We start from the raw sequence: 15,322 nt of genomic DNA, 5'->3' as shown, positions 1-15,322 counted from the left end.
TGACCCCAGCGACAGCGGGGGAACGGTCGATATGTCTCTAGGTCAGGCTGGTGAGTGAGGGGGGGGCTCGGAGCGGGAACTTGCAGGCGGTGGGTGTTCCCCATGTATCTGCTGCCCACCCCTTTGCCTTTCTAGGTGGGTGCAGAGGGTGGGTTTGGAAGGTGCTGTTGAAGGAGCCTTGGCGAGTCGCTGCGGGGCATCTTGTAGACGGTTCACACGGCTGTCGCTGTGCGTCGGTGGTGGAGGGAGTGAGTGTTTGTGGTTAGCGTGTCGATCGAGCGGGGGGAGGAGTGGGGGCTGTTTTGTCCTGGATGGTGTCGAGCTTCTCCAGTGTTGTCGGGAGCCGCACCCATCCAGGCGAGTGGAGAGTGTCCCATCACACTCCTGACTTGTGTCCTTGTGGATGGTGGGACAGACTTTGGGAAGGGGGGGAGTCAGGAGGTGAGTGACTCTCCGCAGGATTCCCAGCCTCTGACCCGCTCTGGGAGCCACAGGATTTATACGGCCGGGTCCCAGTTCAGTTCCTGCTCACTGGGAACCCCCAGGATGTCGACAGTGGGGGAGGGGGATTCAGCGATGGTGATGTTGACTGTCAAGGGGGAGATGGTTCGTGTATGAAGTGTATAGCACAGTACAGGCATCTCTCATGGGGGGAGAGGGGAGAGACACTGGATCACAGTGAGAGGGGAGAGACACTGGGTCACAGTGAGAGGGGAGAGACACTGGATCACAGTGAGTGGAGAGACACTGGGTCACAGTGAGAGGGGAGAGAGACACTGGATCACAGTGAGAGGAGAGAGAGACACTGGGTCACAGTGAGAGGGGAGAGACACTGGGTCACAGTGAGAGGGGAGAGACACTGGGTCACAGTGAGAGGGGAGAGACACTGGGTCACAGTGAGAGGGGAGAGACACTGGGTCACAGTGAGAGGGGAGAGAGACACTGGGTCACAGTGAGAGGAGAGAGACACTGGGTCACAGTGAGAGGGGTGAGAGACACTGGGTCACAGTGAGAGGGGAGAGACACTGTGTCACAGTGAGAGGGGAGAGACACTGGGTCACAGTGAGAGGGGAGAGAAACTGGGTCACAGTGAGAGGGGAGAGACACTGGGTCACAGTGAGAGGGGAGAGACACTGGATCACAGTGAGAGGGGAGAGACACTGGGTCACAGTGAGAAGGGAGAGACACTGGGTCACAGTGAGAGGGGAGAGACACTGGGTCACAGTGAGAGGGGAGAGAGACACTGGATCACAGTGAGAGCGGAGAGAGACACTGGGTCACAGTGAGAGGGGAGAGACACTGGGTCACAGTGAGAGGGGAGAGACACTGGGTCACAGTGAGAGGGGAGAGACACTGGGTCACAGTGAGAGGGGAGAGAGACACTGGGTCACAGTGAGAGGGGAGAGACACTGGCTCATAGTGAGAGGGGAGAGAGACACTGGGTCACAGTGAGAGGGGAGAGAGACACTGGGTCACAGTGAGAGGAGAGACACTGGGTCACAGTGAGAGGGGAGTGAGACACTGGGTCACAGTGAGAGGGGAGAGAGACACTGGATCACAGTGAGAGGGGTGAGAGACACTGGGTCACAGTGAGAGGAGAGAGACACTGGGTCACAGTGAGAGGGGAGAGACACTGGATCACAGTGAGTGGAGAGACACTGGGTCACAGTGAGAGGAGAGAGAGACACTGGGTCACAGTGAGAGGGGAGAGACACTGGGTCACAGTGAGAGGGGAGTGAGACACTGGGTCACAGTGAGAGGGGAGAGAGACACTGGGTCACAGTGAGAGGGGAGAGACACTGGGTCACAGTGAGAGGGGAGAGACACTGGGTCACAGTGAGACGAGAGAGAGACACTGGGTCACAGTGAGAGGGGAGAGACACTGGGTCACAGTGAGAGGGGAGAGACACTGGGTCACAGTGAGAGGGGAGAGACACTGGGTCACTGAGAGGGGAGACAGACACTGGGTCACAGTGAGAGGGGAGAGACACTGGGTCACAGTGAGAGGGGAGAGACACTGGATCACAGTGAGAGGGGAGAGCCACTGGGTCACAGTGAGACGAGAGAGAGACACTGGGTCACAGTGAGAGGGGAGACACTGGGTCACAGTGAGGGGAGAGAGACACTGGGTCACAGTGAGAGGGGAGAGACACTGGGTCACAGTGAGAGGGGAGTGAGACACTGGATCACAGTGAGAGGGGAGAGAGACACTGGGTCACAGTGAGAGGGGAGAGACACTGGGTCACAGTGAGAGGGGAGAGAGACACTGGGTCACAGTGAGAGGGGAGAGACACTGGGTCACAGTGAGAGGGGAGAGACACTGGGTCACAGTGAGAGGGGAGAGACACTGGGTCACAGTGAGAGGGGAGTGAGACACTGGGTCACAGTGAGAGGGGAGAGAGACACTGGATCACAGTGAGAGGGGAGAGAGACACTGGCTCACAGTGAGAGGGGAGAGACACTGGGTCACAGTGAGAGGGGAGAGAGACACTGGCTCACAGTGAGAGGGGAGAGACACTGGGTCACAGTGAGACGAGAGAGAGACACTGGGTCACAGTGAGAGGGGAGACACTGGGTCACAGTGAGAGGGGAGAGACACTGGGTCACAGTGAGAGGGGAGAGACACTGGGTCACAGTGAGAGGGGAGAGAGACACTGGGTCACAGTGAGAGGGGATAGACACTGGGTCACAGTGAGAGGGGAGACACTGGGTCACAGTGAGAGGGGAGAGACACTGGGTCACAGTGAGAGGGGAGAGACACTGGGTCACAGTGAGAGGGGAGAGAGACACTGGGTCACAGTGAGAGGGGATAGACACTGGGTCACAGTGAGAGGGGAGAGAGACACTGGGTCACAGTGAAAGGAGAGACACTGGGTCACAGTGAGAGGGGAGAGAGACACTGGGTCACAGTGAGAGGGGAGAGACACTGGGTCACAGTGAGAGGGGAGAGACACTGGGTCACAGTGAGACGAGAGAGAGACACTGGGTCACAGTGAGAGGGGAGAGACACTGGGTCACAGTGAGAGGGGAGAGACACTGGGTCACAGTGAGAGGGGAGAGACACTGGGTCACAGTGAGAGGGGAGAGACACTGGGTCACAGTGAGAGGGGAGAGACACTGGGTCACAGTGAGAGGGGAGAGAGACACTGGGTCACAGTGAGAGGGGAGAGACACTGGGTCACAGTGAGAGGGGAGAGACACTGGGTCACAGTGAGACGAGAGAGAGACACTGGGTCACAGTGAGAGGGGAGAGAGACACTGGGTCACAGTGAGAGGAGAGACACTGGGTCACAGTGAGAGGGGATAGACACTGGGTCACAGTGAGAGGGGAGAGAGACACTGGGTCACAGTGAGAGGGGAGAGACACTGGGTCACAGTGAGAGGGGAGAGACACTGGGTCACAGTGAGAGGGGAGAGACACTGGGTCACAGTGAGAGGGGAGAGACACTGGGTCACAGTGAGAGGAGAGACACTGGGTCACAGTGAGAGGGGAGAGACACTGGGTCACAGTGAGAGGAGAGAGAGACACTGGGTCACAGTGAGAGGAGAGACACTGGGTCACAGTGAGAGGGGATAGACACTGGGTCACAGTGAGAGGGGAGAGAGACACTGGGTCACAGTGAGAGGAGAGACACACTGGGTCACAGTGAGAGGGGAGAGAGACACTGGGTCACAGTGAGAGGAGAGACACTGGGTCACAGTGAGAGGGGAGAGACACTGGGTCACAGTGAGAGGGGAGAGACACTGGATCACAGTGAGTGGAGAGACACTGGGTCACAGTGAGAGGGGAGAGAGACACTGGATCACAGTGAGAGGAGAGAGAGACACTGGGTCACAGTGAGAGGGGAGAGACACTGGGTCACAGTGAGAGGGGAGAGACACTGGGTCACAGTGAGAGGGGAGAGAGACACTGGATCACAGTGAGAGGGGAGAGAGACACTGGGTCACAGTGAGAGGGGAGAGACACTGGGTCACAGTGAGAGGGGAGAGACACTGGGTCACAGTGAGAGGGGAGAGAGACACTGGGTCACAGTGAGAGGGGAGAGACACTGGGTCACAGTGAGAGGGGAGAGACACTGGGTCACAGTGAGAGGGGAGAGACACTGGGTCACAGTGAGAGGGGAGAGACACTGGATCACAGTGAGAGGGGAGAGACACTGGGTCACAGTGAGAAGGGAGAGACACTGGGTCACAGTGAGAGGGGAGAGACACTGGGTCACAGTGAGAGGGGAGAGACACTGGGTCACAGTGAGAGGAGAGACACTGGGTCACAGTGAGAGGGGAGAGAGACACTGGGTCACAGTGAGAGGGGAGAGACACTGGGTCACAGTGAGAGGGGAGAGACACTGGGTCACAGTGAGAGGGGAGAGACACTGGGTCACAGTGAGAGGGGAGAGAGACACTGGGTCACAGTGAGAGGGGAGAGACACTGGCTCATAGTGAGAGGGGAGAGAGACACTGGGTCACAGTGAGAGGGGAGAGAGACACTGGGTCACAGTGAGAGGAGAGACACTGGGTCACAGTGAGAGGGGAGTGAGACACTGGGTCACAGTGAGAGGGGAGAGAGACACTGGATCACAGTGAGAGGGGTGAGAGACACTGGGTCACAGTGAGAGGAGAGAGACACTGGGTCACAGTGAGAGGGGAGAGACACTGGATCACAGTGAGTGGAGAGACACTGGGTCACAGTGAGAGGAGAGAGAGACACTGGGTCACAGTGAGAGGGGAGAGAGACACTGGGTCACAGTGAGAGGGGAGAGACACTGGGTCACAGTGAGAGGGGAGTGAGACACTGGGTCACAGTGAGAGGGGAGAGAGACACTGGGTCACAGTGAGAGGGGAGAGACACTGGGTCACAGTGAGAGGGGAGAGACACTGGGTCACAGTGAGACGAGAGAGAGACACTGGGTCACAGTGAGAGGGGAGAGACACTGGGTCACAGTGAGAGGGGAGAGACACTGGGTCACAGTGAGAGGGGAGAGACACTGGGTCACAGTGAGAGGGGAGAGACACTGGGTCACTGAGAGGGGAGACAGACACTGGGTCACAGTGAGAGGGGAGAGAGACACTGGGTCACAGTGAGAGGGGAGACACTGGGTCACAGTGAGGGGAGAGAGACACTGGGTCACAGTGAGAGGGGAGAGACACTGGGTCACAGTGAGAGGGGAGTGAGACACTGGATCACAGTGAGAGGGGAGAGAGACACTGGGTCACAGTGAGAGGGGAGAGACACTGGGTCACAGTGAGAGGGGAGAGAGACACTGGGTCACAGTGAGAGGAGAGACACACTGGGTCACAGTGAGAGGGGAGAGAGACACTGGGTCACAGTGAGAGGAGAGACACTGGGTCACAGTGAGAGGGGATAGACACTGGGTCACAGTGAGAGGGGAGAGAGACACTGGGTCACAGTGAGAGGAGAGACACTGGGTCACAGTGAGAGGAGAGAGAGACACTGGGTCACAGTGAGAGGGGAGAGAGACACTGGGTCACAGTGAGAGGGGAGAGACACTGGGTCACAGTGAGAGGGGAGAGAGACACTGGGTCACAGTGAGAGGGGAGAGAGACACTGGGTCACAGTGAGAGGGGAGAGAGACACTGGGTCACAGTGAGAGGAGAGAGACACTGGGTCACAGTGAGAGGGGAGACACTGGGTCACAGTGAGAGGGGAGAGACACTGGGTCACAGTGAGAGGGGAGAGACACTGGGTCACAGTGAGAGGGGAGTGAGACACTGGATCACAGTGAGAGGGGAGAGAGACACTGGGTCACAGTGAGAGGGGAGAGACACTGGGTCACAGTGAGAGGGGAGAGACACTGGGTCACAGTGAGAGGGGAGAGAGACACTGGGTCACAGTGAGAGGGGAGAGACACTGGGTCACAGTGAGAGGGGAGAGACACTGGGTCACAGTGAGAGGGGAGAGAGACACTGGCTCACAGTGAGAGGGGAGAGACACTGGGTCACAGTGAGACGAGAGAGAGACACTGGGTCACAGTGAGAGGGGAGACACTGGGTCACAGTGAGAGGGGAGAGACACTGGGTCACAGTGAGAGGGGAGAGACACTGGGTCACAGTGAGAGGGGAGAGAGACACTGGGTCACAGTGAGAGGGGAGAGAGACACTGGGTCACAGTGAGAGGGGATAGACACTGGGTCACAGTGAGAGGGGATAGACACTGGGTCACAGTGAGAGGGGAGAGAGACACTGGGTCACAGTGAGAGGAGAGACACTGGGTCACAGTGAGAGGGGAGAGAGACACTGGGTCACAGTGAGAGGAGAGACACTGGGTCACAGTGAGAGGGGAGAGACACTGGGTCACAGTGAGAGGGGAGAGACACTGGGTCACAGTGAGAGGGGAGAGAGACACTGGGTCACAGTGAGAGGGGAGAGACACTGGGTCACAGTGAGAGGGGAGAGACACTGGGTCACAGTGAGAGGAGAGAGACACTGGGTCACAGTGAGAGGGGAGAGACACTGGGTCACAGTGAGAGGGGAGAGACACTGGGTCACAGTGAGAGGGGAGAGACACTGGGTCACAGTGAGAGGGGAGAGACACTGGGTCACAGTGAGAGGAGAGACACTGGGTCACAGTGAGAGGGGAGAGACACTGGGTCACAGTGAGAGGAGAGACACTGGGTCACAGTGAGAGGGGAGAGAGACACTGGGTCACAGTGAGAGGAGAGACACTGGGTCACAGTGAGAGGGGATAGACACTGGGTCACAGTGAGAGGGGAGAGAGACACTGGGTCACAGTGAGAGGAGAGACACACTGGGTCACAGTGAGAGGGGAGAGAGACACTGGGTCACAGTGAGAGGAGAGACACTGGGTCACAGTGAGAGGGGAGAGACACTGGGTCACAGTGAGAGGGGAGAGACACTGGATCACAGTGAGTGGAGAGACACTGGGTCACAGTGAGAGGGGAGAGAGACACTGGATCACAGTGAGAGGAGAGAGAGACACTGGGTCACAGTGAGAGGGGAGAGACACTGGGTCACAGTGAGAGGGGAGAGACACTGGGTCACAGTGAGAGGGGAGACACTGGGTCACAGTGAGAGGGGAGAGAGACACTGGATCACAGTGAGAGGGGAGAGAGACACTGGGTCACAGTGAGAGGGGAGAGACACTGGGTCACAGTGAGAGGGGAGAGACACTGGGTCACAGTGAGAGGGGAGAGAGACACTGGGTCACAGTGAGAGGGGAGAGACACTGGGTCACAGTGAGAGGGGAGAGACACTGGGTCACAGTGAGAGGGGAGAGACACTGGGTCACAGTGAGAGGGGAGAGACACTGGGTCACAGTGAGAGGGGAGAGACACTGGGTCACAGTGAGAGGGGAGAGACACTGGGTCACAGTGAGAGGGGAGAGACACTGGATCACAGTGAGAGGGGAGAGACACTGGGTCACAGTGAGAAGGGAGAGACACTGGGTCACAGTGAGAGGGGAGAGACACTGGGTCACAGTGAGAGGGGAGAGAGACACTGGATCACAGTGAGAGCGGAGAGAGACACTGGGTCACAGTGAGAGGGGAGAGACACTGGGTCACAGTGAGAGGGGAGAGACACTGGGTCACAGTGAGAGGGGAGAGAGACACTGGGTCACAGTGAGAGGAGAGAGAGACACTGGGTCACAGTGAGAGGGGAGAGACACTGGGTCACAGTGAGAGGGGAGAGAGACACTGGGTCACAGTGAGAGGGGAGAGACACTGGGTCACAGTGAGAGGGGAGAGAGACACTGGGTCACAGTGAGAGGGGAGAGACACTGGGTCACAGTGAGAGGGGAGAGAGACACTGGGTCACAGTGAGAGGGGAGAGACACTGGCTCATAGTGAGAGGGGAGAGAGACACTGGCTCATAGTGAGAGGGGAGAGAGACACTGGGTCACAGTGAGAGGGGAGAGAGACACTGGGTCACAGTGAGAGGAGAGACACTGGGTCACAGTGAGAGGGGAGTGAGACACTGGGTCACAGTGAGAGGGGAGAGAGACACTGGATCACAGTGAGAGGGGTGAGAGACACTGGGTCACAGTGAGAGGAGAGAGACACTGGGTCACAGTGAGAGGGGAGAGACACTGGATCACAGTGAGTGGAGAGACACTGGGTCACAGTGAGAGGAGAGAGAGACACTGGGTCACAGTGAGAGGGGAGAGAGACACTGGGTCACAGTGAGAGGGGAGAGAGACACTGGGTCACAGTGAGAGGGGAGAGAGACACTGGGTCACAGTGAGAGGGGAGAGACACTGGGTCACAGTGAGAGGGGAGAGACACTGGGTCACAGTGAGACGAGAGAGAGACACTGGGTCACAGTGAGAGGGGAGAGACACTGGGTCACAGTGAGAGGGGAGAGACACTGGGTCACAGTGAGAGGGGAGAGACACTGGGTCACTGAGAGGGGAGACAGACACTGGGTCACAGTGAGAGGGGAGAGACACTGGGTCACAGTGAGAGGGGAGAGACACTGGATCACAGTGAGAGGGGAGAGCCACTGGGTCACAGTGAGACGAGAGAGAGACACTGGGTCACAGTGAGAGGGGAGACACTGGGTCACAGTGAGTGGAGAGACACTGGGTCACAGTGAGAGGGGAGAGAGACACTGGGTCACAGTGAGAGGGGATAGACACTGGGTCACAGTGAGAGGGGAGAGAGACACTGGGTCACAGTGAGAGGAGAGACACACTGGGTCACAGTGAGAGGGGAGAGAGACACTGGGTCACAGTGAGAGGAGAGACACTGGGTCACAGTGAGAGGGGAGAGACACTGGGTCACAGTGAGAGGGGAGAGACACTGGATCACAGTGAGTGGAGAGACACTGGGTCACAGTGAGAGGGGAGAGAGACACTGGATCACAGTGAGAGGAGAGAGAGACACTGGGTCACAGTGAGAGGGGAGAGACACTGGGTCACAGTGAGAGGGGAGAGACACTGGGTCACAGTGAGAGGGGAGAGAGACACTGGATCACAGTGAGAGGGGAGAGAGACACTGGGTCACAGTGAGAGGGGAGAGACACTGGGTCACAGTGAGAGGGGAGAGACACTGGGTCACAGTGAGAGGGGAGAGAGACACTGGGTCACAGTGAGAGGGGAGAGACACTGGGTCACAGTGAGAGGGGAGAGACACTGGGTCACAGTGAGAGGGGAGAGACACTGGGTCACAGTGAGAGGGGAGAGACACTGGATCACAGTGAGAGGGGAGAGACACTGGGTCACAGTGAGAAGGGAGAGACACTGGGTCACAGTGAGAGGGGAGAGACACTGGGTCACAGTGAGAGGGGAGAGACACTGGGTCACAGTGAGAGGAGAGACACTGGGTCACAGTGAGAGGGGAGAGAGACACTGGGTCACAGTGAGAGGGGAGAGACACTGGGTCACAGTGAGAGGGGAGAGACACTGGGTCACAGTGAGAGGGGAGAGACACTGGGTCACAGTGAGAGGGGAGAGAGACACTGGGTCACAGTGAGAGGGGAGAGACACTGGCTCATAGTGAGAGGGGAGAGAGACACTGGGTCACAGTGAGAGGGGAGAGAGACACTGGGTCACAGTGAGAGGAGAGACACTGGGTCACAGTGAGAGGGGAGTGAGACACTGGGTCACAGTGAGAGGGGAGAGAGACACTGGATCACAGTGAGAGGGGTGAGAGACACTGGGTCACAGTGAGAGGAGAGAGACACTGGGTCACAGTGAGAGGGGAGAGACACTGGATCACAGTGAGTGGAGAGACACTGGGTCACAGTGAGAGGAGAGAGAGACACTGGGTCACAGTGAGAGGGGAGAGAGACACTGGGTCACAGTGAGAGGGGAGAGACACTGGGTCACAGTGAGAGGGGAGTGAGACACTGGGTCACAGTGAGAGGGGAGAGAGACACTGGGTCACAGTGAGAGGGGAGAGACACTGGGTCACAGTGAGAGGGGAGAGACACTGGGTCACAGTGAGACGAGAGAGAGACACTGGGTCACAGTGAGAGGGGAGAGACACTGGGTCACAGTGAGAGGGGAGAGACACTGGGTCACAGTGAGAGGGGAGAGACACTGGGTCACAGTGAGAGGGGAGAGACACTGGGTCACTGAGAGGGGAGACAGACACTGGGTCACAGTGAGAGGGGAGAGAGACACTGGGTCACAGTGAGAGGGGAGACACTGGGTCACAGTGAGGGGAGAGAGACACTGGGTCACAGTGAGAGGGGAGAGACACTGGGTCACAGTGAGAGGGGAGTGAGACACTGGATCACAGTGAGAGGGGAGAGAGACACTGGGTCACAGTGAGAGGGGAGAGACACTGGGTCACAGTGAGAGGGGAGAGAGACACTGGGTCACAGTGAGAGGAGAGACACACTGGGTCACAGTGAGAGGGGAGAGAGACACTGGGTCACAGTGAGAGGAGAGACACTGGGTCACAGTGAGAGGGGATAGACACTGGGTCACAGTGAGAGGGGAGAGAGACACTGGGTCACAGTGAGAGGAGAGACACTGGGTCACAGTGAGAGGAGAGAGAGACACTGGGTCACAGTGAGAGGGGAGAGAGACACTGGGTCACAGTGAGAGGGGAGAGACACTGGGTCACAGTGAGAGGGGAGAGAGACACTGGGTCACAGTGAGAGGGGAGAGAGACACTGGGTCACAGTGAGAGGGGAGAGAGACACTGGGTCACAGTGAGAGGAGAGAGACACTGGGTCACAGTGAGAGGGGAGACACTGGGTCACAGTGAGAGGGGAGAGACACTGGGTCACAGTGAGAGGGGAGAGACACTGGGTCACAGTGAGAGGGGAGTGAGACACTGGATCACAGTGAGAGGGGAGAGAGACACTGGGTCACAGTGAGAGGGGAGAGACACTGGGTCACAGTGAGAGGGGAGAGACACTGGGTCACAGTGAGAGGGGAGAGAGACACTGGGTCACAGTGAGAGGGGAGAGACACTGGGTCACAGTGAGAGGGGAGAGACACTGGGTCACAGTGAGAGGGGAGAGAGACACTGGCTCACAGTGAGAGGGGAGAGACACTGGGTCACAGTGAGACGAGAGAGAGACACTGGGTCACAGTGAGAGGGGAGACACTGGGTCACAGTGAGAGGGGAGAGACACTGGGTCACAGTGAGAGGGGAGAGACACTGGGTCACAGTGAGAGGGGAGAGAGACACTGGGTCACAGTGAGAGGGGAGAGAGACACTGGGTCACAGTGAGAGGGGAGAGAGACACTGGGTCACAGTGAGAGGGGATAGACACTGGGTCACAGTGAGAGGGGATAGACACGGGGTCACAGTGAGAGGGGAGAGAGACACTGGGTCACAGTGAGAGGAGAGACACTGGGTCACAGTGAGAGGGGAGAGAGACACTGGGTCACAGTGAGAGGAGAGACACTGGGTCACAGTGAGAGGGGAGAGACACTGGGTCACAGTGAGAGGGGAGAGACACTGGGTCACAGTGAGAGGGGAGAGAGACACTGGGTCACAGTGAGAGGGGAGAGACACTGGGTCACAGTGAGAGGGGAGAGACACTGGGTCACAGTGAGAGGAGAGAGACACTGGGTCACAGTGAGAGGGGAGAGACACTGGGTCACAGTGAGAGGGGAGAGACACTGGGTCACAGTGAGAGGGGAGAGACACTGGGTCACAGTGAGAGGGGAGAGACACTGGGTCACAGTGAGAGGAGAGACACTGGGTCACAGTGAGAGGGGAGAGACACTGGGTCACAGTGAGAGGAGAGACACTGGGTCACAGTGAGAGGGGAGAGAGACACTGGGTCACAGTGAGAGGAGAGACACTGGGTCACAGTGAGAGGGGATAGACACTGGGTCACAGTGAGAGGGGAGAGAGACACTGGGTCACAGTGAGAGGAGAGACACACTGGGTCACAGTGAGAGGGGAGAGAGACACTGGGTCACAGTGAGAGGAGAGACACTGGGTCACAGTGAGAGGGGAGAGACACTGGGTCACAGTGAGAGGGGAGAGACACTGGATCACAGTGAGTGGAGAGACACTGGGTCACAGTGAGAGGGGAGAGAGACACTGGATCACAGTGAGAGGAGAGAGAGACACTGGGTCACAGTGAGAGGGGAGAGACACTGGGTCACAGTGAGAGGGGAGAGACACTGGGTCACAGTGAGAGGGGAGACACTGGGTCACAGTGAGAGGGGAGAGAGACACTGGATCACAGTGAGAGGGGAGAGAGACACTGGGTCACAGTGAGAGGGGAGAGACACTGGGTCACAGTGAGAGGGGAGAGACACTGGGTCACAGTGAGAGGGGAGAGAGACACTGGGTCACAGTGAGAGGGGAGAGACACTGGGTCACAGTGAGAGGGGAGAGACACTGGGTCACAGTGAGAGGGGAGAGACACTGGGTCACAGTGAGAGGGGAGAGACACTGGGTCACAGTGAGAGGGGAGAGACACTGGGTCACAGTGAGAGGGGAGAGACACTGGGTCACAGTGAGAGGGGAGAGACACTGGATCACAGTGAGAGGGGAGAGACACTGGGTCACAGTGAGAAGGGAGAGACACTGGGTCACAGTGAGAGGGGAGAGACACTGGGTCACAGTGAGAGGGGAGAGAGACACTGGATCACAGTGAGAGCGGAGAGAGACACTGGGTCACAGTGAGAGGGGAGAGACACTGGGTCACAGTGAGAGGGGAGAGACACTGGGTCACAGTGAGAGGGGAGAGAGACACTGGGTCACAGTGAGAGGAGAGAGAGACACTGGGTCACAGTGAGAGGGGAGAGACACTGGGTCACAGTGAGAGGGGAGAGAGACACTGGGTCACAGTGAGAGGGGAGAGACACTGGGTCACAGTGAGAGGGGAGAGAGACACTGGGTCACAGTGAGAGGGGAGAGACACTGGGTCACAGTGAGAGGGGAGAGAGACACTGGGTCACAGTGAGAGGGGAGAGACACTGGCTCATAGTGAGAGGGGAGAGAGACACTGGCTCATAGTGAGAGGGGAGAGAGACACTGGGTCACAGTGAGAGGGGAGAGAGACACTGGGTCACAGTGAGAGGAGAGACACTGGGTCACAGTGAGAGGGGAGTGAGACACTGGGTCACAGTGAGAGGGGAGAGAGACACTGGATCACAGTGAGAGGGGTGAGAGACACTGGGTCACAGTGAGAGGAGAGAGACACTGGGTCACAGTGAGAGGGGAGAGACACTGGATCACAGTGAGTGGAGAGACACTGGGTCACAGTGAGAGGAGAGAGAGACACTGGGTCACAGTGAGAGGGGAGAGAGACACTGGGTCACAGTGAGAGGGGAGAGAGACACTGGGTCACAGTGAGAGGGGAGAGAGACACTGGGTCACAGTGAGAGGGGAGAGACACTGGGTCACAGTGAGAGGGGAGAGACACTGGGTCACAGTGAGACGAGAGAGAGACACTGGGTCACAGTGAGAGGGGAGAGACACTGGGTCACAGTGAGAGGGGAGAGACACTGGGTCACAGTGAGAGGGGAGAGACACTGGGTCACTGAGAGGGGAGACAGACACTGGGTCACAGTGAGAGGGGAGAGACACTGGGTCACAGTGAGAGGGGAGAGACACTGGATCACAGTGAGAGGGGAGAGCCACTGGGTCACAGTGAGACGAGAGAGAGACACTGGGTCACAGTGAGAGGGGAGACACTGGGTCACAGTGAGGGGAGAGAGACACTGGGTCACAGTGAGAGGGGAGAGACACTGGGTCACAGTGAGAGGGGAGTGAGACACTGGATCACAGTGAGAGGGGAGAGAGACACTGGGTCACAGTGAGAGGGGAGAGACACTGGGTCACAGTGAGAGGGGAGAGAGACACTGGGTCACAGTGAGAGGAGAGACACACTGGGTCACAGTGAGAGGGGAGAGAGACACTGGGTCACAGTGAGAGGAGAGACACTGGGTCACAGTGAGAGGGGATAGACACTGGGTCACAGTGAGAGGAGAGAGAGACACTGGGTCACAGTGAGAGGGGAGAGAGACACTGGGTCACAGTGAGAGGAGAGAGACACTGGGTCACAGTGAGAGGGGAGACACTGGGTCACAGTGAGAGGGGAGAGACACTGGGTCACAGTGAGAGGGGAGAGAGACACTGGGTCACAGTGAGAGGGGACACACTGGGTCACAGTGAGAGGGGAGAGACACTGGGTCACAGTGAGAGGGGAGAGAGACACTGGGTCACAGTGAGAGGGGACATGATAATGTTTCATTGCATTTGCACTGCTCCAGACTGGTTCATATACATTTTGCCTTCTGGCTGCAGTCCTGACCAGCCTAATCTCTCCATGCTTCTGCCCACAGCTTTTCGCCAAAAGCATTGAAAAATATTCACTTCAGATCGACACACCACTCAAGGTGAGTCATGGATTTACTTGAATTCAGGAGCTTCAGACTTTTACAGGAAATGAGAGGGGACTGAGAGACACCAGTCAGTGTACAGATATCTCCCTGAGAGAAAGAGAGAGAGGACTGAGAGACACCAGTCAGTGTACAGATATCTCCCCGAGAGAGAGAGAGGGGACTGAGAGACACCAGTCAGTGTACAGATATCTCCCTGAGAGAGAGAGGGGACTGAGAGACACCAGTCAGTGTACAGATATCTCCCTGAGAGAGAGGACTGAGAGACACCAGTCAGTGTACAGATATCCCCCTGAGAGAGAGGGGACTGAGAGACACCAGTCAGTGTACAGATATCTCCCTGAGAGAGAGGGGACTGAGAGACACCAGTCAGTGTCCAGATATCTCCCCGAGAGAGAGAGAGGGGACTGAGAGACACCAGTCAGTGTACAGATATCTCCCAGAGAGAGAGAGAGAGGACTGAGAGACACCAGTCAGTGTACAGATATCTCCCTGAGAGAGAGGACTGAGAGACACCAGTCAGTGTACAGATATCCCCCTGAGAGAGAGGGGACTGAGAGACACCAGTCAGTGTACAGATATCTCCCTGAGAGAGAGGGGACTGAGAGACACCAGTCAGTGTACAGATATCTCCCCGAGAGAGAGAGAGGGGACTGAGAGACACCAGTCAGTGTACAGATATCTCCCAGAGAGAGAGAGAGAGGACTGAGAGACACCAGTCAGTGTACAGATATCTCCCTGAGAGAGAGAGAGAGGACTGAGAAACACCAGTCAGTGTACAGATATCTCCCTGAGAGAGAGGGGACTGAGAGACACCAGTCCGTGTACAGATATCTCCCCGAGAGAGAGAGAGGGGACTGAGAGACACCAGTCAGTGTACAGATATCTCCCAGAGAGAGAGGACTGAGAGACACCAGTCAGTGTACAGATATCCCCCTGAGAGAGAGGGGACTGAGAGACACCAGTCAGTGTACAGATATCTCCCTGAGAGAGAGATAGGGGACTGAGAGACACCAGTCA

The 15,322-nt window shown here is 57.4% G+C and overlaps 1 protein-coding gene across 1 annotated transcript in view; it reads left to right on the top strand.

Annotated features, from left to right (window-relative positions):
- LOC144487465 (uncharacterized) overlaps positions 1–15,322 on the top strand; it is a 107,596-nt gene that overhangs the window by 35,413 nt on the left and 56,861 nt on the right. The window contains exon 10 of the mRNA XM_078205561.1: positions 14,246–14,299. Within this exon, the coding sequence (XP_078061687.1) occupies positions 14,246–14,299 (54 nt within the window). The remainder of the gene's footprint in view (positions 1–14,245; positions 14,300–15,322) is intronic.

The sequence above is a fragment of the Mustelus asterias genome, unplaced genomic scaffold, assembly GCF_964213995.1.
Source record: "Mustelus asterias unplaced genomic scaffold, sMusAst1.hap1.1 HAP1_SCAFFOLD_819, whole genome shotgun sequence".
Taxonomy (NCBI): domain Eukaryota; kingdom Metazoa; phylum Chordata; class Chondrichthyes; order Carcharhiniformes; family Triakidae; genus Mustelus; species Mustelus asterias.
Note: the sequence above shows the minus strand (reverse complement) of the source record. Positions and strands in the feature narration are given on the sequence as shown.